A 23,304-nucleotide genomic window follows, 5' to 3' on the forward strand; every position below is an offset into this window, starting at 1 on the left:
AGCCACTTTGACACTTTTCCTCCTTCTCTTTCTCTCTCTCTCTTCTCCGCAAACACACACACACACACACACACACACACACACACACACACACACACACACACACACACACACACACACACACACACACACACACACACACACACACACACACACACACACACACACACACACACACACACACACACACACACACACACACACACACACACACACACACACACACACACACACACACACACACACTAGACACAGACACACTAGACACAGACACACACATACTCTCTCTCTCTCTCTCTCTCTCTCTCTCTCTCTCTCTCTCTCTCTCTCTCTCTCTCTCTCTCTCTCTCTCTCTCTCTCTCTCTCTCTCTCTCTCTCTCTCTCTCTCTCCCTCCCACAAATACACACACGCACACGCTTTCTCTCTCTCTCTCAGTCTCTCTCTCCTCTCTGACGAGGGAACATGTTGCCTAGGAGCAGCAGCAGCAGCAGTGTGCTACACGTGGAGACAACCTCTCTCTGTAATAAACCAGGGACAGGAGGAAGAAAGAAGGAACTGTCTTTTTTTTCCTTGTCTGACCAGACTCTTTGAGGAAGAGGAGGAGAAGGAAGAGGAAAAGGCTCAGTACACAGAGGGATTCAGGATTTGATTGTGACTAGGTGGACTAGCGAGAGGAGGAAAGAAGAGAAGAGAAGAGGAGGAGGAAAAGGAGGAGGAAAGGAGTCTTGATTTGTTTGTTTATCTAATAAAACTCCACAAAGAGGAAGAGGAGGAGGAAAAAGAGAAAGAGCTAGTGGGTTTGGACTGGGATAGTGGGTTTTGCACACCCCAAAGTCGCTACCATGTGGCAGGAGGCCTTACGGACGCGGGGGCGCTACCTTTTGGAACGCGGGGGAGAGGGGGGAGATGCGGGAGAGGGAGGAGATGCCATGGGGGATGTGTTTGTAGGTTTTGGGGAGACCCCGACACAGGGACAGGTGTGTGTGGGTGTGCCGGGACAGAAGACCCAGGACTGGCTGTATGAGTCCTACTACCGTATGAGCCAACAACACCCTCTCATCGTGTTCCTACTGCTCATAGTGATGGGAGCATGCCTCGCTCTACTGGCTGTGTTCTTTGCCTCCGGACTGGTGAGTGTGTGTGTGTGTGTGTGTGTGTGTGTGTGTGTGTGTGTGTGTGTGTGTGTGTGTGTGTGTGTGTGTGTGTGTGTGTGTGTGTGTGTGTGTGTGTGTGTGTGTGTGTGTGTGTGTGTGTGTGTGTGTGTGTGTGGAGAAGCGGGTTGGGGAGGGACTGTGTGTGTGTGTGTTGGAATGGAGGGACTGTGTGTTGGGATGGAGGGACTGTGTGTGTGTTGGGATGGAGGGACTCTGTTTGTGTTGGGATGGAGGGACTGTGTGTGTGTTGGGATGGAGGGACTGTGTGTGTGTTGGGATGGAGGGACTGTGTGTGTGTGTTGGGATGGAGGGACTGTGTGTGTGTTGGGATGGAGGGACTGTGTGTGTGTTGGGATGGAGGGACTGTGTGTGTGTTGGGATGGAGGGACTGTGTGTGTGTTGGGATGGAGGGACTGTGTGTGTGTTGGGATGGAGGGACTGTGTGTGTGTTGGGATGGAGGGACTGTGTGTGTGTTGGGATGGAGGGACTGTGTGTGTGTTGGGATGGAGGGACTGTGTGTGTGTTGGGATGGAGGGACTGTGTGTGTGTTGGGATGGAGGGACTGTGTGTGTGTTGGGATGGAGGGACTGTGTGTGTGTTGGGATGGAGGGACTGTGTGTGTGTTGGGATGGAGGGACTGTGTGTGTGTTGGGATGGAGGGACTGTGTGTGTGTCATGTTGATATAAAATGCAGAGCTGTATTGACTGATTGGAGTGGTGCAGAATATGACAACAGGGCTTATTTCAAGTGCTGTTTCTGCTGTGGGACACACACACACACTTGAAGAGCGCTACCTATTACTGAAGTGTGTTCACTATTGTTTGCATCTCAGCATGTATGTGACAATGAGAGATGAACAGGGCGAGAGAGGGCGGAGAGAGAGAGAAAGGAAGAGTGATGAAAAGAGAGAGACACGGTCAGACTGTGTGATTTATCATTCAGTCCATTGATGTGTTTTTCCTGTGCAGAGTGTTATAACACGTCTCGCCTCCCACAGTTAACACACACACACACACACACACACACACACACACACACACACACACACACACACACACACACACACACACACACACACACACACACACACACACACACACACACACACACACACACACACACACACACACACACACACACACACACACACACACACCTCGCCACCACAGCAGAAAAGTTAGAGTATTGCAGCATCAGCAACAGAGCCAGTAGGGTCCTAAGCTGTTTTCAATGTAACAGCAGAATATGAATTCATAACTCATGATAGTTCTGGATGGATGTGAAAAAAATAACATATAGTGTGATTCAATGTGGGATTCAACCGTAGGTCTCTCTGCCACTAGAGGGTTGACTATGGGAGATTTATCAAGGACTGTGACAATATAGCATGTATAAGTGGGTCAATGTGGAGCATGTACTGTATGTAACTGTTCAACATCAATTCCTTCTTTACTGCCTCTGAAGGAAATCGCTTAGTAATCATATAAACCTATCAGATGCTTTTATGTAAAGTGGCTTACAGTATAATGAATGCATACATCTTTATGTATAATTCCAGTGGGAACAGAAATCCACAACCTTGGCATGGCTAGTGCCATGCTCTTACCAAATGAGCAACACAGGACGGAATACATTATACTGAGTTGAACTCTGCCATGCACTGTGTTAAATAAAAACTCCAGCCATCTCATATTATCAGGCTGCCAGAATGCTATTATATAATCAAAGCTAGCTGTTAGTTTCTAGATGTATCTTCATGCCATTTCTTCAGTCTTCTCTCTCTGATCTATTCCAGGAACACTCCAGCAACATAACCACAGTGGGTTGTTCTTAGAATGTTTCCTTTCACCTAGTCAAAAACATTCCTGGAATAACACTCTTGGCTAAACCCTGAATGATTGATTATGATGTCGCCTCACAGGTTGTTATCAATGACATCGTATCCCGTTCCAATTCAAACATTCCATTCTCAGCTGGGAGGGCAAAAGCCCGTATCCTGCTCGCGTGCATTACAGCGCAAAACACAGCTGGAGCACACCTCTATCTCTCAATATAAGCCACCATTTCATTTGATTGAAAACATTTGATACAAGTATACTAGCTATACCTGACAAGTATGCATAGTTTATATACATTTTCCATCCATTGTGGGCTCTGCTTATCAAGCAGCAGAAGGGTGCATTTTCCCATATAATGTAGCTAGGTACCTAGAAAAATGTTTGCAAGCTAGCAAGAAACTTTTCTCCTACCAACGTACCTAGTATAGCTAACATATTTATCCCCATCCCCTTATTTACATTGTTTTACGATCTTTAAAATCACTGTTGCTGCTGTGCAATGAGACAGACATGACATTGATTGATGGACCAAGTCAAATTGAATAACTAGCTAATGACAGATCATGTAAATTTGGCCAGCTAGGTAATAAGCTAACTTTCAGTGTATACAACTAGGTTAGCTAGCTCGCTAGTTATCTAAATATTGTTTGATTTGCTTCCCAGCTGACAGTAATCAGACAGACCACTAGGACAGGCTTGGACTCAAAATAAATTTTACTACATGTCCATCTCTTTACAAAAGCCTTAGCTATCTCTGACGAACCAAGCTAAATGACAGAAGTTGTTTGCTTAGCTAGCTAGCTAGCTAGACCTACATGTCAAATAGATAGGCTACCTTCCGAAATGACATAAATACTAATTACGAAAGCCATGCAGCTATATGTTGTAGAGCTAAATAGAGCTAAATGTGCACAATTGCATTGTATGTAAAAAATATATTAAATTACTAGTTCTGCTTTTAATTAGGTGATCATATTACAACCAAATAATTGTAACATTTCTTAAACAATCCCTTGAATACCGCAAGCAGTTGTCATTAGTTTTAGTGGAACTGGGGTTCTCCCTGCACCCCAGCAGGCAAAACAAATGTTCTGCACCTTATTGGGACGTTTATTGATAACAACCTGTGTATTATTGTCATTACTGTGTAAATATTTCTATGGTTCATGTATTGTTCTGGTAGGAATGTTATAGTAACGTTATCCATCAGCCAACAAGAATGGCACAATCAAATACTGTCCATCTCACCTTGCTGGCTCTAGCCTTTTGGGGGCCCCAAGAGAGATTTGGGTGGGGGGCAGTTCCACATTATATCTGAGTAGGAATGATGAGCCAAATCAATGGGGGCCCCTGTGCACGTGCCCTGAATGCCCGGTCGGTTTTCGGCCATGATTACCACAAGTTTAGATAGCTGGCTAGGCTAACTACCAATCTAAACATTTTAGAAATTGCACCTTGTGTATTCTACTATTCTTACTCTTAACAGTAAGTTGAGACCCTGACCGAGTTCCTAAAAAAATAATTGGGGTTCGGGGACCCCCTAGCAGCTGGGGGCCCCAAGCAACCACTTTTGTTGCTTATGCCTGGAACTGACCCTGAGTCTCTATCTCTGCTCTCTCTCTACCTCACCTCTCCCTCCCTGATTCTCTCTTTACTCTCTCGCTCTTTTCCTCTGTTTCTGTCACAAGTCTTACATACTAGCAAACAAACAATAGACAGAAAGCACTCCAGTAAGAGTTGTGTTTAATGCAGTCTGTGTACCTGTGGAAACATGAAGAGGTTGCTGATGTTTATGTGGTCAGTACAACCACAGAAGCCTAACCAAAGCACCACTAGTACTGCTGAAATGTCAGACACAAAAACAACTGATCTGAGATTTTCTATGTGTGTGTGTGTGTGGGAGCGTGCATGTTCATACGTTTGTGTGTGTGTACGTTTGTGCCTTTGCGCGTGTGTGTGTCGTGAAGTTTTACCCTGAAACCCTGCCTGTGCTGTATCTCAGGAAGTCTCTCATTTCCTATCGAAGCTTATCTTGTGTTTTCAGAGAAAATATCCCTGAAGATTGCTCTCTCATATAGTCCTGAGGTTGCATTGCTTTAAATGTGTGTGTGTGTGTGTGTGTGTGTGTGTGTGTGTGTGTGTGTGTGTGTGTGTGTGTGTGTGTGTGTGTGTGTGTGTGTGTGTGTGTGTGTGTGTGTGTGTGTGTGTGTGTGTGTGTGTGTGTGTGTGTGTGTGTAACCAAGTGATAACATGGAAAAAAGGGATCATGCAGTAATTGTACCAGACTGTGTGTGTGCATTATACAGTTCAGGGGGTAACGCATTGTGACAGAATACTGGCCACCCATTGTAGGTTGCTATTTATTTCCCTGTTTAGTCCATTTGTTTATGTTTCCACACCCTGGCAATCTCTGGTTGTGAAAAGGACTGCTATTGGAACAGATAGTTAGAATGTTGAACTACTATATGCCTTCCTGTATATTGGAACAGATTTGACTGTTGAACTACTGTATGCCTTCCTGTATATTGGAACAGATTTGACTGTTGAACTACTGTATGCCTTCCTGTATATTGGAACAGATAGTTAGAATGTTGAACTACTGTATGCCTTCCTGTATATTGGAACAGATTTGACTGTTGAACTACTGTATGCCTTCCTGTATATTGGAACAGATTTGACTGTTGAACTACTGTATGCCTTCCTGTATATTGGAACAGATTTGACTGTTGAACTACTGTATGCCTTCCTGTATATTGGAACAGATTTGACTGTTGAACTACTGTATGCCTTCCTGTATATTGGAACAGATTTGACTGTTGAACTACTGTATGCCTTGCTGTATATTGGAACAGATTTGACTGTTGAACTACTGTATGCCTTCCTGTATATTGGAACAGATTTGACTGTTGAATTACTGTATGCCTTCCTGTATATTGGAACAGATTTGACTGTTGAACTACTGTATGCCTTCCTGTATATTGAACAGATTTGACTGTTGAACTACTGTATGCCTTCCTGTATATTGGAACAGATTTGAAACTGTTGAACTACTGTATGCCTTCCTGTATATTGGAACAGATTTGACTGTTGAACTACTGTATGCCTTCCTGTATATTGGAACAGATTTGACTGTTGAATTACTGTATGCCTTCCTGTATATTGGAACAGATTTGACTGTTGAACTACTGTATGCCTTCCTGGTATATTGGAACAGATTTGACTGTTGAATTACTGTATGCCTTCCTGTATATTGGAACAGATTTGACCTGAACTACTGTATGCCTTCCTGTATATTGGAACAGATTTGACTGTTGAACTACTGTATGCCAGTGGATATTGGAACAGATTTGACTGTTGAACTACTGTATGCCTTCCTGTATATTGGAACAGATTTGACTGTTGAATTACTGTATGCCTTCCTGTATATTGGAACAGATTTGACTGTTGAACTACTGTATGCCTTCCTGTATATTGGAACAGATAGTTAGAATGTTGAACTACTGTATGCCTTCCTGTATATTGGAACAGATAGTTAGAATGTTGAACTACTGTATGCCTTCCTGTATATTGGAACAGATTTGACTGTTGAACTACTGTTGCCTTCCTGTATATTGGAACAGATTTGACTGTTGAACTACTGTATGCCTTCCTGTATATTGGAACAGATTTGACTGTTGAACTACTGTATGCCTTCCTGTATATTGGAACAGATTTGACTGTTGAACTACTGTATGCCTTCCTGTATATTGGAACAGATTTGACTGTTGAACTACTGTATGCCTTCCTGTATATTGGAACAGATTTGACTGTTGAACTACTGTATGCCTTCCTGTATATTGGAACAGATTTGACTGTTGAACTACTGTATGCCTTCCTGTATATTGGAACAGATTTGACTGTTGAACTACTGTATGCCTTCCTGTATATTGGAACAGATTTGACTGTTGAACTACTGTATGCCTTCCTGTATATTGGAACAGATTTGACTGTTGAACTACTGTATGCCTTCCTGTATATTGGAACAGATTTGACTGTTGAACTACTGTATGCCTTCCTGTATATTGGAACAGATTTGACTGTTGAACTACTGTATGCCTTCCTGTATATTGGAACAGATTTGACTGTTGAACTACTGTATGCCTTCCTGTATATTGGAACAGATTTGACTGTTGAACTACTGTATGCCTTCCTGTATATTGGAACAGATTTGACTGTTGAACTACTGCATGCCTTCCTGTATATTGGAACAGATTTGACTGTTGAACTACTGTATGCCTTCCTGTATATTGGAACAGATTTGACTGTTGAACTACTTATTAATGTCAGTGTGGGTTACTACTGTAATGGTGAAACCCTTGTCTGGACTCGTGTTGTGAGGGTTGAGTCATAACCCGCAGTCCCTGCAGTTACACTACATGACCAAAAGTATGTGGACAAAAACATTGTTTATATACTATACACAAAAGTATGTGGACACCCCATCAAATTTGATTCTGCTATTTTAGCCTCACTCATTGTATAAAATCGAGCACACAGCCATGCAATCTCCATAGACAAACATTGGCAGTAGAATGGCCTGACTGAAGAGTTCAGTAATTTTCAACGTGGCAGCGTCATAGGATCTCACCTCAGGTGTCAAATGTCTAATGGGCATTAACTCCATGTTAATGCCCATGATTTTGGAATGAGATGTTTGACGAGCAGGTGTCCACGTACTTTTGGTCTTGTAATGTATATTAGCGGGTTAGGGTCAGTTGCGGGCCTCAGATTTTCACTTTGTCACATATAGTCGCTGATTGTCTGGCGCTTGCAGATGGGTTATTAGCAATTGCAATTGCGGGCGGATGCTGGTGAACACACAGCTGACCCCCGCAACATTAGACTGGACACTTCTGTTGTTGTTGATGTTGCTGCACCCTCTGTCTCTATTCCAAGATATCCCAGGAAGAGACGGTGATCTGTGATAGCCTTCTTCACACACTTGTCTTCACACTTCACACACCGTCAAACACACGCACACACACACACACACACACACACACACACACACACACACACACACACACACACACACACACACACACACACACACACACACACACACACACACACACACACACACACACACACACACACACACACACACACACACAGACTGTGGCACTCTTAACACTCTGACACTTTCACACTTCACACTGTCATGTTGTAACACTTCTAGAATAGAACGCTCTAGGCTCTACAATGGTGGCTGTCCATTAAACATGACAGGGAGGGAGAGGTGAGATATGTCTAATAATCTGCATAATGTGTCACATACATTTTCAAGACTTTCAGAAAACATGGAAGTTGCATTTAAAAAAAAAATAATCATGCTACCTATGCCATTCATATACACACGCACACACACATATGGCGGTACGCAAACACACATGCACGAACCCTTCCCTCTCGCTGATAATGTTCCCTCCCTCTTCCCCCTTTTATAAAGGTGGATTCAGTCAGGCTGAGGTAAAAGGGAGGTAATTGTTCTTGTAGAGCTGGTAACCTCCCCCATCTCTCTTTATCCTGCCTGCGAAATAGGCTTAAATAGCTGTAAATGCTTTTAAATAGTTAACCGTATGAAATGTGCAAATGGCAGGAGTTTTCACCACAGAGAGGCTTAATGAGAGCAGTAAAGTGGCTATTCAGTTATTTAGTTACAGACCGGGAAGAGATGAGCTGTTGTGTTCGTGTGCGTGTGCATGTGCGTGCGCGTGCGCATGTGGGTTCCTGCAAGCGTGTGTGTGTGTGTGTGTGTGTGTGTGTGTGTGTGTGTGTGTGTGTGTGTGTGTGTGTGTGTGTGTGTGTGTGTGTGTGTGTGTGTGTGTGTGTGTGTGTGTGTGTGTGTGTGTGTGTGTGTGTGTGTGTGTGTGTCAATAGCAGTGCATGGTTAAAATGACTGGGAAAGCCAGAAAAAAAGCCATTTTACAACCTATGTGTTGTGATAATTGGGTTGTTTGCTCTATAACCTGTTAGTTCATATGCCTTGCCACTGTGATATATAGGCCTCAGACTGAGACAATAAGAAGAGACAGTGGCAGAATAAACTCAAGCACATCTTTGTTTTTTCACAAAACTGGATAGCAACCTTTATCCAGTGAAGTCCACAAAGCGTATTGAATGCAACAGACAGTTACATGACCTACAGCATGGTAAACAAGTTAATGTTTTCTGACATTTTCGGACCACTAAACAACTATTGATTTAGAACCATGGAGAGTTACCGCAAGTCGTAAAGAAAACAGGAGCTGCCTCCACTATTCCAGCACCATTTCAACTTCAACATCATCAAATCACCTCTGCTTAGTCTAATACAGTAAAACTAAAAGATACCAAAAATAATTTAGTCCAATAAACTAAATATGATGTCCATGGTTCTGATTTCTGTGTGCATGCATGTGCGTGCTCGTGCAAGAAGAAAAATAAGTTGACTATCCCTACTAGAGAAACACCAATGCCATCATTCTCTCTTTCATGTTGTCGAAACGGTCTGTGACTCTGTCATACAGTACACGCTTTTGTATTGTCCTAGGCTACCTGGCTATTTTCTGTTGTCCTAGGCTACCTGGCTATTTTTTGTTGTCCTAGGCTACCTGGCTATTTTTTTGTTGTCCTAGGCTACCTGGCTATTACTTTGTTATGCTAGGCTACCTGGCTATTTTTGTTGTCCTTGGCTACCTGGCATTTTTTTTGTTGTCCTAGGCTACCTGGCTATTTTGTTGTTGTCCTAGGCTAACTGGCTATTTTTTTGTTGTCCTAGGCTACCTGACTATTTTTTTTGTTGTCCTAGGCTACCTGACTATTTTTTGTTGTCCTAGGCTACCTGACTTTTTTTATTGTCCTAGGCTACCTGACTATTTTTTTTGTTGTCCTAGGCTACCTGACTATTTTTTTGTTGTCCTAGGCTACCTGACTATTTTTTTGTTGTCCTAGGCTACCTGACTATTTTGTTGTTGTCCTAGGCTACCTGACTATTCTTTTGTTGTCCTAGGCTACCTGACAATTTTTTTGTTGTCCTAGGCTACCTGACTATTTTTTTGTTGTCCTAAACTACCTGGATATGTTTTGTTATCCTAGGCTATCTGGCTAAAATGCTTCCAAACTTACATTCATGGGTAACGTTAGCTAGTTAACATTAGCCTTCTACATCTAACTACATATTGAACTTCCATCCTCTCAGGCCAGGGGCACAATGTATGAATTAATGGTTGGATCAGAATCGCCTTTATAATCATCGGCCAGTATGTAGAATTAAGTCAAACCAAAAGTCCAAATCCCTATATCTATCCATGGCAAATTTAGGAACACAACTAGCTGCAACAATCCAAGCTGGCTTCCATTGACACTTTTTTTTGGTGTGCCAGGATCGTTCACAGTTAAGCTCGCTAATTTTGTATACTTTTTTATAAAGGGAGGCCAAATGCTCACTGGCTTCCCTTGCATTTCATTCAATGCTACGGGCGGCAACAATGTCATACTCTTTATGACCAGACAGCATCAGAAAGATGGCCTGCAAATACAGAAGGGCACTGTTTCGCTTGCTCGGATGCTTTCTCCGGTGCGTTACATTCAGCCTCTTGTGAATTGAAGGAGAATTATGAAACACAGAAAGACGTAAGATAAGATAAGTATTTTGGGGGGGGGGGGGGGGGGGGCTGACTTTCCTTGACAGCCGTGAAAACACACCACTGGTGTGTGCATATGTATGTGTGTGTCTGCAAGTGTGTTCCTGCGAGCATGTGTGTGTGTGACAAAGGTAAACTAAGGCATTGTGTTGCTAATCACACAGTGAGTCACTGCATTAATTGGTCTTTTATACACAGGATCAAATATTCATGAGTGTGGTTTAGGGATGAAATGAGCATTGGTATTAATGGCTGTGACCGTAGCGGTGTGTTTGTTGTGTGTGTTGTGCATGCGTACGTAGATATGTATGTACCCATGTGTTCTAGCATAGAAATATGAAGCACCCATGTGTTCTAGCATAGAAATATAGAGCACCCATGTGTTCTAGCATAGAAATATAAAGCACCCATGTGTTCTAGCATAGAAATATAGAGCACCCATGTGTTCTAGCATAGAAATATAAAGCACCCATGTGTTCTAGCATAGAAATATAAAATACCCATTTTTTTATTTTATTTTTTTATTTTTTATTTCACCTTTATTTAACCAGGTAGACTAGTTGAGAACAACTGCGACCTGGCCAAGATAAAGCATAGCAGTGTGAACAGACAACACAGAGTTACACATGGAGTAAACAATTAACAAGTCAATAATACAGTAGAAAAAAGGAGAGTCTATATACATTGTGTGCAAAAGGCATGAGGAGGTAGGCGAATAATTACAATTTTGCAGATTAACACTGAAGTGATAAATGATCAGATGGTCATGTACAGGTAGAGATATTGGTGTGCAAAGGAGCAGAAAATAAAAGAAATAAAAACAGTATGGGGATGAGGTAGGTAAAAATGGGTGGGCTATTTACCGATAGACTATGTACAGCGGCAGGGATCTGTTAGCTGCTCAGATAGCAGATGTTTGAAGTTGTTGAGGGAGATAAAAGTCTCCAACTTCAGCGATTTTTGCAATTCGTTATATGTGTTCGAGCATAGAAATATAAAGCACCCATGTGTTCTAGCATAGACATATAAAATACCCATGTGTTCTAGCATAGAAATATAGAGCACCCATGTGTTCTAGCATAGAAATATAAAGCACCCTAGCAGCCTAGCAGTGGAAGATAAGAACATTGGGCCTGTAACCAAAAGGTTGCTGGTTCGAATCCCAGAGCCAACGAGGTGAAAAATCTGTCTGTGCCCTTGAACAAGGCACTTCACCCTAATTGCTCCTGTAAGTTGCTCAGGATAAGAGTGTCTACTAAATGAACAAATAAATAAATAAAATAGAACTCTATTGAAGCATATTAGAACATTACTGCATTCTACCATAGAATCATCACAGAACAGCACTTGTCTACCATAGAACCAGAGAGCACCAGTGTATTCTACCATAGAACCAGGGAGCACCAGTGTATTCTACCATAGGATCATCACAGAGCAGCACTATTCTACCATAGAACCAGCGAGCACCAGTGTATTCTACCATAGAATCATCACAGAGCAGCACTATTCTACCATAGAACCAGGGAGCACCAGTGTATTCTACCATAGAACCAGGAAGCACCAGTGTATTCTACCATAGAACCAGGGAGCACCAGTGTATTCTACCATAGAATCATCACAGAGCAGCACTATTCTACCATAGAACCAGCGAGCACCAGTGTATTCTACCATAGAATCATCACAGAACAACACTATTCTACCACAGAACCAGCGAGCACCAGTGTATTCTACCATAGAATCATCACAGAGCAGCACTATTATACCATAGAACCAGCGAGCACCAGTGTATTCTACCATAGGATCATCACAGAACAACACTATTCTACCATAGAACCAGCGAGCACCAGTGTATTCTACCATAGAATCATCACAGAGCAGCACTATTCTACCATAGAACCAGCGAGCACCAGTGTATTCTACCATAGAACCAGGGAGCACCAGTGTATTCTACCATAGAACCAGGGAGCACCAGTGTATTCTACCATAGAATCATCACAGAGCAGCACTATTCTACCATAGAACCAGCGAGCACCAGTGTATTCTACCATAGAATCATCACAGAGCAGCACTATTCTACCATAGAACCAGCGAGCACCAGTGTATTCTACCATAGAATCATCACAGAGCAGAGCACACTATTCTACCATAGAACCAGCGAGCACCAGTGTATTCTACCATAGAATCATCACAGAGCACCACTGTATTCTACCATAGAACCAGCGCAGCACCAGAATCATCACAGAGCAGCACTATTCTACCATAGAACCAGCGAGCACCAGTGTATTACTACCATAGAACCAGAACCAGGAGCACCAGTGTATTCTACCATAGAACCAGTGAGCACCAGTGTATTCTACCATAGGATCATCACAGAGCAGCACTATTCTACCATAGAACCAGCGAGCACCAGTGTATTCTACCATAGAACCAGCGAGCACCAGTGTATTCTACCATAGAACCAGCGAGCATCAGTGTATTCTACCATAGAACCAGGGAGCACCAATGTATTCTACCATAGAATCATCACAGAACAACACTATTCTACCATAGAACCAGCGAGCACCAGTGTATTCTACCATAGAACCAGGGAGCACCAGTGTATTCTACCATAGAACCAGTGAGCACCAGTGTATTCTACCATAGGATCATCACAGAGCAGCACTATTCTACCATAGAACCAGCGAGCACCAGTGTATTCTACCATAGAACCAGCGAGCACCAGTGTATTCTACCATAGAACCAGGGAGCACCAGTGTATTCTACCATAGAACCAGCGAGCACCAGTGTATTCTACCATAGGATCATCACAGAACAACACTATTCTACCATAGAACCAGCGAGCACCAGTGTATTCTACCATAGAACCAGCGAGCACCAGTGTATTCTACCATAGAACCAGCGAGCACCAGTGTATTCTACCATAGAACCAGGGAGCACCAGGGTATTCTACCATAGAACCAGCGAGCACCAGTGTATTCTACCATAGAACCAGCGAGCACCAGTGTATTCTACCATAGGATCATCACAGAACAACACTATTCTACCATAGAACCAGCAGCACCAGTGTATTCTACCATAGAACCAGCGAGCACCAGTGTATTCTACCATAGGATCATCACAGAACAACACTATTCTACCATAGAACCAGCGAGCACCAGTGTATTCTACCATAGAACCAGCGAGCACCAGTGTATTCTACCATAGAACCAGGGAGCACCAGTGTATTCTACCATAGAACCAGCGAGCACCAGTGTATTCTACCATAGGATCATCACAGAACAACACTATTCTACCATAGAACCAGCGAGCACCAGTGTATTCTACCATAGAACCAGCGAGCACCAGTGTATTCTACCATAGGATCATCACAGAACAACACTATTCTACCATAGAACCAGCGAGCACCAGTGTATTCTACCATAGAACCAGGGAGCACCAGTGTATTCTACCATAGAACCAGTGAGCACCAGTGTATTCTACCATAGGATCATCACAGAACAACACTATTCTACCATAGAACCAGTGAGCACCAGTGTATTCTACCATAGAACCAGGGAGCACCAGTGTATTCTACCATAGAACCAGCGAGCACCAGTGTATTCTACCATAGGATCATCACAGAGCAGCACTATTCTACCATAGAACCAGCGAGCACCAGTGTATTCTACCATAGAACCAGCGAGCACCAGTGTATTCTACCATAGAACCAGGGAGCACCAGTGTATTCTACCATAGAACCAGTGAGCACCAGTGTATTCTACCATAGGATCATCACAGAACAACACTATTCTACCATAGAACCAGCGAGCACCAGTGTATTCTACCATTGAACCATCGAGCACCAGTGTATTCTACCATAGAACCAGCGAGCACCAGTGTATTCTACCATAGAATCATCACAGAACAACACTATTCTACCATAGAACCAGCGAGCACCAGTGTATTCTACCATAGAATCATCACAGAGCAGCACTATTCTACCATAGAACCAGCGAGCACCAGTGTATTCTACCATAGAACCAGGGAGAACCAGTGTATTCTACCGTAGGATCATCACAGAACAACACTATTCTACCATAGAACCAGCGAGCACCAGTGTATTCTACCATTGAACCATCGAGCACCAGTGTATTCTACCATAGAACCAGCGAGCACCAGTGTATTCTACCATAGAACCAGGAGCACCAGTCATCAGTGAGCACAGTGCAGCACTATTCTACCATAGAACCAGTGAGCACCAGTGTATTCTACCATAGAACCAGGTATTCTACCATAGAACCAGCACCCAGTGTATTTCTACCATAGAACCAGGAGCACCAGTGTATTCTACCATAGAACCAGGGAGCACCAGTGATTTCTACCATAGAACCAGGGAGCACCAGTGTATTCTACCATAGAACCAGGGAGCACCAGTGTATTCTACCATAGAACCAGTGAGCACCAGTGTATTCTACCATAGGATCATCACAGAACAACACTATTCTACAATAGAACCAGTGAGCACCAGTATATTCTACCATAGAACCAGGGAGCACCAGTGTATTCTACCATAGAACCAGCGAGCACCAGTGTATTCTACCATAGGATCATCACAGAGCAGCACTATTCTACCATAGAACCAGCGAGCACCAGTGTATTCTACCATAGAACCAGGATCATCACAGAACACCAGTGTATTCTACCATAGAACCAGGGAGCACCAGTGTATTCTACCATAGAACCAGCGAGCACCAGTGTATTCTACCATAGGATCATCATAGAACAACACTATTCTACCATAGAACCAGCGAGCACCAGTGTATTCTACCATAGAACCAGGGAGCACCAGTGTATTCTACCATAGAACCAGCGAGCACCAGTGTATTCTACCATAGGATCATCATAGAACAACACTATTCTACCATAGAACCAGCGAGCACCAGTGTATTCTACCATAGAACCAGCACCAGTGTATTCTACCATAGAACAGTGAGCCAGTGTATTCTACCATAGGATCATCACAGAACAACAGTATTCTACCATAGAACCAGCGAGCACCAGTGTATTCTACCATAGAACCAGCGAGCACCAGTGTATTCTACCATAGAACCAGGGAGCAGAGTGTATTATACCATAGAACCAGCGAGCACCAGTGTATTCTACCATAGGATCATCACAGAACAACACTATTCTACCATAGAACCAGCGAGCACCAGTGTATTCTACCATAGAACCAGCAAGCACCAGTGTATTCTACCATAGGATCATCACAGAACAACACTATTCTACCATAGAACCAGCGAGCACCAGTGTATTCTACCATAGAACCAGGGAGCACCAGTGTATTCTACCATAGAACCAGCGAGCACCAATGTATTCTACCATAGGATCATCACAGAACAACACTATTCTACCATAGAACCAGCGAGCACCAGTGTATTCTACCATAGGATCATCATAGAACAACACTATTCTACCATAGAACCAGCGAGCACCAGTGTATTCTACCATAGAACCAGCGAGCACCAGTGTATTCTACCATAGGATCATCACAGAACAACACTATTCTACCATAGAACCAGTGAGCACCAGTGTATTCTACCATAGAACCAGGGAGCACCAGTGTATTCTACCATAGAACCAGCGAGCACCAGTGTATTCTACCATAGGATCATCACAGAGAACAGCACTATTCTACCATAGAACCAGCGAGCACCAGTGTATTCTACCATAGAACCAGCGAGCACCAGTGTATTCTACCATAGTATTCTACCATAGAACCAGGAGCACCAGTGTATTCTACCATAGAACCAGCGAGCACCAGTGTATTCTACCATAGAACCAGCGAGCACCAGTGTATTCTACCATAGGATTCTACATCATAGGATCAGAACAACACTATTCTACCATAGAACCAGCGAGCACCAGTGTATTCTACCATAGGATCATCACAGAACAACACTATTCTACCATAGGATCATCACAGAACAACACTATTCTACCATAGAACCAGCGAGCACCAGTGTATTCTACCATAGAACCAGGGAGCACCAGTGTATTCTACCATAGAACCAGTGAGCACCAGTGTATTCTACCATAGGATCATCACAGAACAACACTATTCTACCATAGAACCAGCGAGCACCAGTGTATTCTACCATAGAACCAGAACCAGAGCACCAGTGTATTCTACCATAGAACAACAGCCAGAGCACCAGTGTATTCTACCATAGAACCAGCGAGCACCAGTGAACCAGCGAAAACCAGTATTCTACCATAGGATCATCACAGAACAACACTATTCTACCATAGAACCAGCGATCACCAGTGTATTCTACCATAGAACCAGCAAGCACCAGTGTATTCTACCATAGAACCAGCGAGCACCAGTGTATTCTACCATAGAACCAGGGAGCACCAGTGTATTCTACCATAGGATCATCACAGAACAACACTATTCTACCATAGAACCAGCAAGCACCAGTGTATTCTACCATAGAACCAGCGAGCACCAGTGTATTCTACCATAGAACAGCAGCACAGTGTACTATTCTACCATTGAACCAGAACGAGCACCAGTGTATTCTACCATAGAACCAGCGAGCACCAGTGTATTCTACCATAGAACCAGGGAGCACCAGTGTATTCTACCATAGAACCAGCGAGCACCAGTGTATTCTACCATAGGATCATCATAGAACAACACTATTCTACCATAGAACCAGCGAGCACCAGTGTATTCTACCATAGAACCAGTGAGCACCAGTGTATTCTACCATAGGATCATCACAGAACAACACTATTCTACCATAGAACCAGCGAGCACCAGTGTATTCTACCATAGAACCAGCGAGCACCAGTGTATTCTACCATAGAACCAGGGAGCACCAGTGTATTCTACCATAGAACCAGCGAGCACCAGTGTATTCTACCATAGAACCAGCGAGCACCAGTGTATTCTACCATAGGATCATCATAGAACAACACTATTCTACCATAGAACCAGCGAGCACCAGTGTATTCTACCATAGAACCAGAGCACAGTGTATTCTACCATAGAACCAGCGATCATCTACCAGAACAACAGAGCAACACTATTCTACCATAGAACCAGCGAGCACCAGTGTATTCTACCATAGAACCAGCGAGCACCAGTGTATTCTACCATAGAACCAGCGAGCACCAGTGTATTCTACCATACCATAGCACCAGAACAACACTGAACCAGCGATTCTACCATAGAACCAGAGCATCACAGAACCAGCGAGCACCAGTGTATTCTACCATAGATCACCAGAACAGCACCAGTGTATTCTACCATAGAACCAGCGAGCACCAGTGTATTCTACCATAGAACCAGCGAGCACCAGTGTATTCTACCATAACCAGAACCAGGAGCACCAGTGTATTCTACCATAGAACCAGTGAGAACAGCGAGCACAGTGTATAGAACCAGTCTACCATAGGATCATCATCACAGAACAACACTATTCTACCATAGAACCAGCGAGCACCAGTGTATTCTACCATAGAACCAGCGAGCACCAGTGTATTCTACCATAGAACCAGCGAGCACCAGTGTATTCTACCATAGAACCAGCGAGCACCAGTGTATTCTACCATAGGATCATCACAGAGCAGCACTATTCTACCATAGAACCAGCAAGCACCAGTGTATTCTACCATAGAACCAGCGAGCACCAGTGTATTCTACCATAGAACCAGGGAGCACCAGTGTATTCTACCATAGAACCAGCGAGCACCAGTGTATTCTACCATAGGATCATCACAGAACAACACTATTCTACCATAGAACCAGCGAGCACCAGTGTATTCTACCATAGGATCATCATAGAACAACACTATTCTACCAAAGAACCAGCCAGCGAGCACCAGTGTATTCTACCATAGAACCAGCGAGCACCAGTGTATTCTACCATAGGATCATCACAGAACAACACTATTCTACCATAGAACCAGTGAGCACCAGTGTATTCTACCATAGAACCAGGGAGCACCAGTGTATTCTACCATAGAACCAGCGAGCACCAGTGTATTCTACCATAGGATCATCACAGAGCAGCACTATTCTACCATAGAACCAGCGAGCACCAGTGTATTCTACCATAGGATCATCACAGAGCAGCACTATTCTACCATAGAACCAGCGAGCACCAGTGTATTCTACCATAGAACCAGCGAGCACCAGTGTATTCTACCATAGAACCAGGGAGCACCAGTGTATTCTACCATAGAACCAGCGAGCACCAGTGTACCAGTGTATTCTACCATAGAACCAGCGAGCACCAGTGTATTCTACCATAGAATCATCAGATCTACCATAGAATCATAGAACAACACTATTCTACCATAGAACCAGCGAGCACCAGTGTATTCTACCATAGGATCATCACAGAACCAGGGACACTGTATTCTACCATAGGATCATCACAGAACAACACTATTCTACCATAGAACCAGCGAGCACCAGTGTATTCTACCATAGAACCAGGGAGCACCAGTGTATTCTACCATAGAACCAGCGAGCACCAGTGTATTCTACCATAGGATCATCACAGAACAACACTATTCTACCATAGAACCAGCGAGCACCAGTGTATTCTACCATAGGATCATCACAGAACAACACTATTCTACCATAGAACCAGCGAGCACCAGTGTATTCTACCATAGAACCAGCGAGCACCAGTGAACCAGGAGCACCAGTGTCTACCATAGGATCATCACAGAACAACACTATTCTACCATAGAACCAGTGAGCACCAGTGTATTCTACCATAGAACCAGAACCAGGAGCACCAGTGTATTCTACCATAGAACCAGCGAGCACCAGTGTATTCTAGTGTATTCATAGGATCATCACAGAACAGCACTATTCTACCATAGAACCAGCGAGCACCAGTGTATTCTACCATAGGATCATCACAGAGCAGCACTATTCTACCATAGAACCAGCGAGCACCAGTGTATTCTACCATAGAACCAGCGAGCACCAGTGTATTCTACAGTGTATTCTACCATAGAACCAGGGAGCACCAGTGTATTCTACCATAGAACCAGCGAGCACCAGTGTATTCTACCATAGGATAGAACCAGAACCAGCGAGAGCACCAGTGTATTCTACCATAGGATCATCACAGAACAACACTATTCTAGAACAAGAACACTATTCTACCATAGAACCAGCGAGCACCAGTGTATTCTACCATAGAACCAGAGCACCAGTGTATTCTACCATAGGATCATCAGAACACCAGTGTATTCTACCATAGGAGCACCAGTGTATTCACCATAGAACCAGCAGACCAGTGTATTCACCATAGAACAGGGAGCACCAGTGTATTCTACCATAGAACCAGCGAGCACCAGTGTATTCTACCATAGAACCAGGGAGAACAGCCACCAGTGTATTCTACCATAGAACCAGCGAGAACACCAGTGTATTCTACCATAGAACCAGATGTATTCTACCATAGGATCATCAGAGCAACACTATTCTACCATAGAACCAGCGAGCACCAGTGTATTCTACCATAGAACCAGAACCAGAGCACCAGTGTATTCTACCATAGAACCAGCGAGCACCAGTGTATTCTACCATAGAACCAGAACAACACTATTCTACCATAGAACCAGCGAGCACCAGTGTATTCTACCATAGAACCAGAGCACCAGTGTATTCTACCATAGAACCAGCAGCACTATTCTACCATAGAACCAGCGAGCACCAGTGTAGCGAGCACCAGTGTATTCTACCATAGAACCAGCGAGCACCAGTGTATTCTACCATAGAACCAGGGAGCACCAGTGTATTCTACCATAGAACCAGCGAGCACCAGTGTATTCTACCATAGGATCATCACAGAACAACACTATTCTACCATAGAACCAGCGAGCACCAGTGTATTCTACCATAGAACCAGCGAGCACCAGTGTATTCTACCATAGAACCAGCAGCACCAGTGTATTCTACCATAGAACCAGCGAGCACCAGTGTATTCTACCATAGATCACACAGAACAACACTATTCTACCATAGAACCAGTGAGCACCAGTGTATTCTACCACCACTATTCTACCATAGAACCAGCGAGCACCAGTGTATTCTACCAACCAGGAGCACCAGTGTATTCTACCATAGGATCATCACAGAGCAGCACTATTCTACCATAGAACCAGCGAGCACCAGTGTATTCTACCATAGGATCATCACAGAACCAGTGTATTCTACCATAGAACCAGCGAGCACCAGTGTATTCTACCATAGAACCAGATCTACCATAGAACCAGAACAGCAGTGTATTCTACCATAGAATCACAGAACAACACTATTCTACCATAGAACCAGCGAGCACCAGTGTACCATAGAACTATTCTACCATAGAACCATAGAACCAGGAGCACCAGTGTATTCTACCATAGAACAGTGAGCACCAGTGTATTCTACCATAGATCACACAGAACAACACTATTCTACCATAGAACCAGCGAGCACCAGTGTATTCTACCATAGAACCAAGCACCAGTGTATTCTACCATAGAACCAGCGAGCACCAGTGTATAGGATCATACAGAACAACACTATTCTACCATAGAACCAGCGATCACCAGTCATCACAGTATTCTACCATAGAACCAGCGAGCACCAGTGTATTCTACCATAGAACCAGCGAGCACCAGTGTATTCTACCATAGAACCAGCGAGCACCAGTGTATTCTACCATAGGATCATCACAGAACAACACTATTCTACCATAGAACCAGCGAGCACCAGTGTATTCTACCATAGAACCAGGGAGCACCAGTGTATTTCTACCATAGAACCAGGGAGCACCAGTGTATTCTACCATAGGATCATCACAGAACACCACTGTATTCTACCATAGAACCAGCAGCACCAGTGTATTCTACCATAGAACCAGCGCACCAGTGTATTCACCATAGAACCAGTGAGCACCAGTGTATTCTACCATAGGATCATCACAGAGCAACACTATTCTACCATAGCACCAGTAACTACCATAGAACCAGAGCACCAGTGTATTCTACCATAGAACCAGCGAGCACCAGTGTATTCTACCATAGGAACCAGAGAACCAGCGAGCACCAGTGTATTCTACCATAGATTCTACCAGGGAGCACCAGTGTATTCTACCATAGAACCAGCGAGCACCAGTGTATTCTACCATAGAACCAGAGCAGGAGCACCAGTGTATTCTACCATAGAACCAGAGCACCAGTGTATTCTACCATAGAACAACACTATTCTACCATAGAACCAGCGAGCACCAGTGTATTCTACCATAGGATCATCACAGAACAACACTATTCTACCATAGAACCAGGGAGCACCAGTGTATTCTACCATAGAACCAGCGAGCACCAGTGTATTCTACCATAGATCATCACAGAACAGCACTATTCTACCATAGAACCAGCGAGCACCAGTGTATTCTACCATAGAACCAGCGAGCACCAGTGTATTCTACCATAGAACCAGCGAGCACCAGTGTATTCTACCATAGAACCAGGGAGCACCAGTGTATTCTACCATAGAACCAGTGAGCACCAGTGTATTCTACCATAGGATCATCACAGAACAACACTATTCTACCATAGAACCAGTGAGCACCAGTGTATTCTACCATAGAACCAGGAGCACCAGTGTATTCTACCATAGAACCAGCGAGCACCAGTGTAGCACCATAGGATCATCATCACAGAGCAGCACTATTCTACCATAGAACCAGCGAGCACCAGTGTATTCTACCATAGAACCAGCGAGCACCAGTTCTACCATAGAACCAGGGAGCACCAGTGTATTCTACCATAGAACCAGTGAGCACCAGTGTATTCCATAGGATCATCACAGAACAACACTATTCTACCATAGAACCAGCGAGCACCAGTGTATTCTACCATAGAACCAGAGCACCAGTGTATTCTACCATAGGATCATCACAGAACAACACTATTCTACCATAGAACCAGCGAGCAAGCTACCATAGAATCATCACAGATATTCTACCATAGAACCAGCGAGCACCAGTGTATTCTACCATAGAACCAGGGAGAACCAGTGTATTCTACACCATAGGATCATCACAGAACAACACTATTCTACCATAGAACCAGTGAGCACCAGTGTATTCTACCATAGAACCAGCACCAGAGCACCAGTGTATTCTACCATAGAACCAGGGAGCACCAGTGTATTCTACCATAGAACCAGGGAGCACCAGTGTATTCTACCATAGAACCAGGATCATCACAGAACAGTGAGCACTATTCTACCATAGAACATCACAGAACAACACTATTCTACCATAGAACCAGTGAGCACCAGTATATTCTACCATAGAACCAGGGAGCACCAGTGTATTCTACCATAGAACCAGGGAGCACCAGTGTATTCTACCATAGGATCATCACAGAACAGCACTATTCTACCATAGAACCAGCGAGCACCAGTGTATTCTACCATAGAACCAGCGAGCACCAGTGTATTCTACCATAGAACCAGGGAGCACCAGTGTATTCTACCATAGAACCAGCACCAGTGTATTCACCATAGAACCAGGGAGCACCAGTGTATTCTACCATAGAACCAGTCACCAGTGTGATATCAACAACACTATTCTACCA

At 43.8% G+C, this 23,304-nt stretch overlaps 1 protein-coding gene across 1 annotated transcript in view; it reads left to right on the plus strand.

The window, feature by feature from the left end:
* Positions 1 to 414: 414 nt before the first annotated feature.
* The window catches only part of LOC124012243 (adenylate cyclase type 2-like), a 62,950-nt gene continuing 40,060 nt past the window's right edge, over positions 415 to 23,304 (plus strand). The window contains exon 1 of the mRNA XM_046325717.1: positions 415 to 1,131. Within this exon, the coding sequence (XP_046181673.1) occupies positions 844 to 1,131 (288 nt within the window). The 5' untranslated portion in view covers positions 415 to 843. The remainder of the gene's footprint in view (positions 1,132 to 23,304) is intronic.

This window comes from Oncorhynchus gorbuscha, linkage group LG24 (assembly GCF_021184085.1).
Source record: "Oncorhynchus gorbuscha isolate QuinsamMale2020 ecotype Even-year linkage group LG24, OgorEven_v1.0, whole genome shotgun sequence".
NCBI lineage: Eukaryota > Metazoa > Chordata > Actinopteri > Salmoniformes > Salmonidae > Oncorhynchus > Oncorhynchus gorbuscha.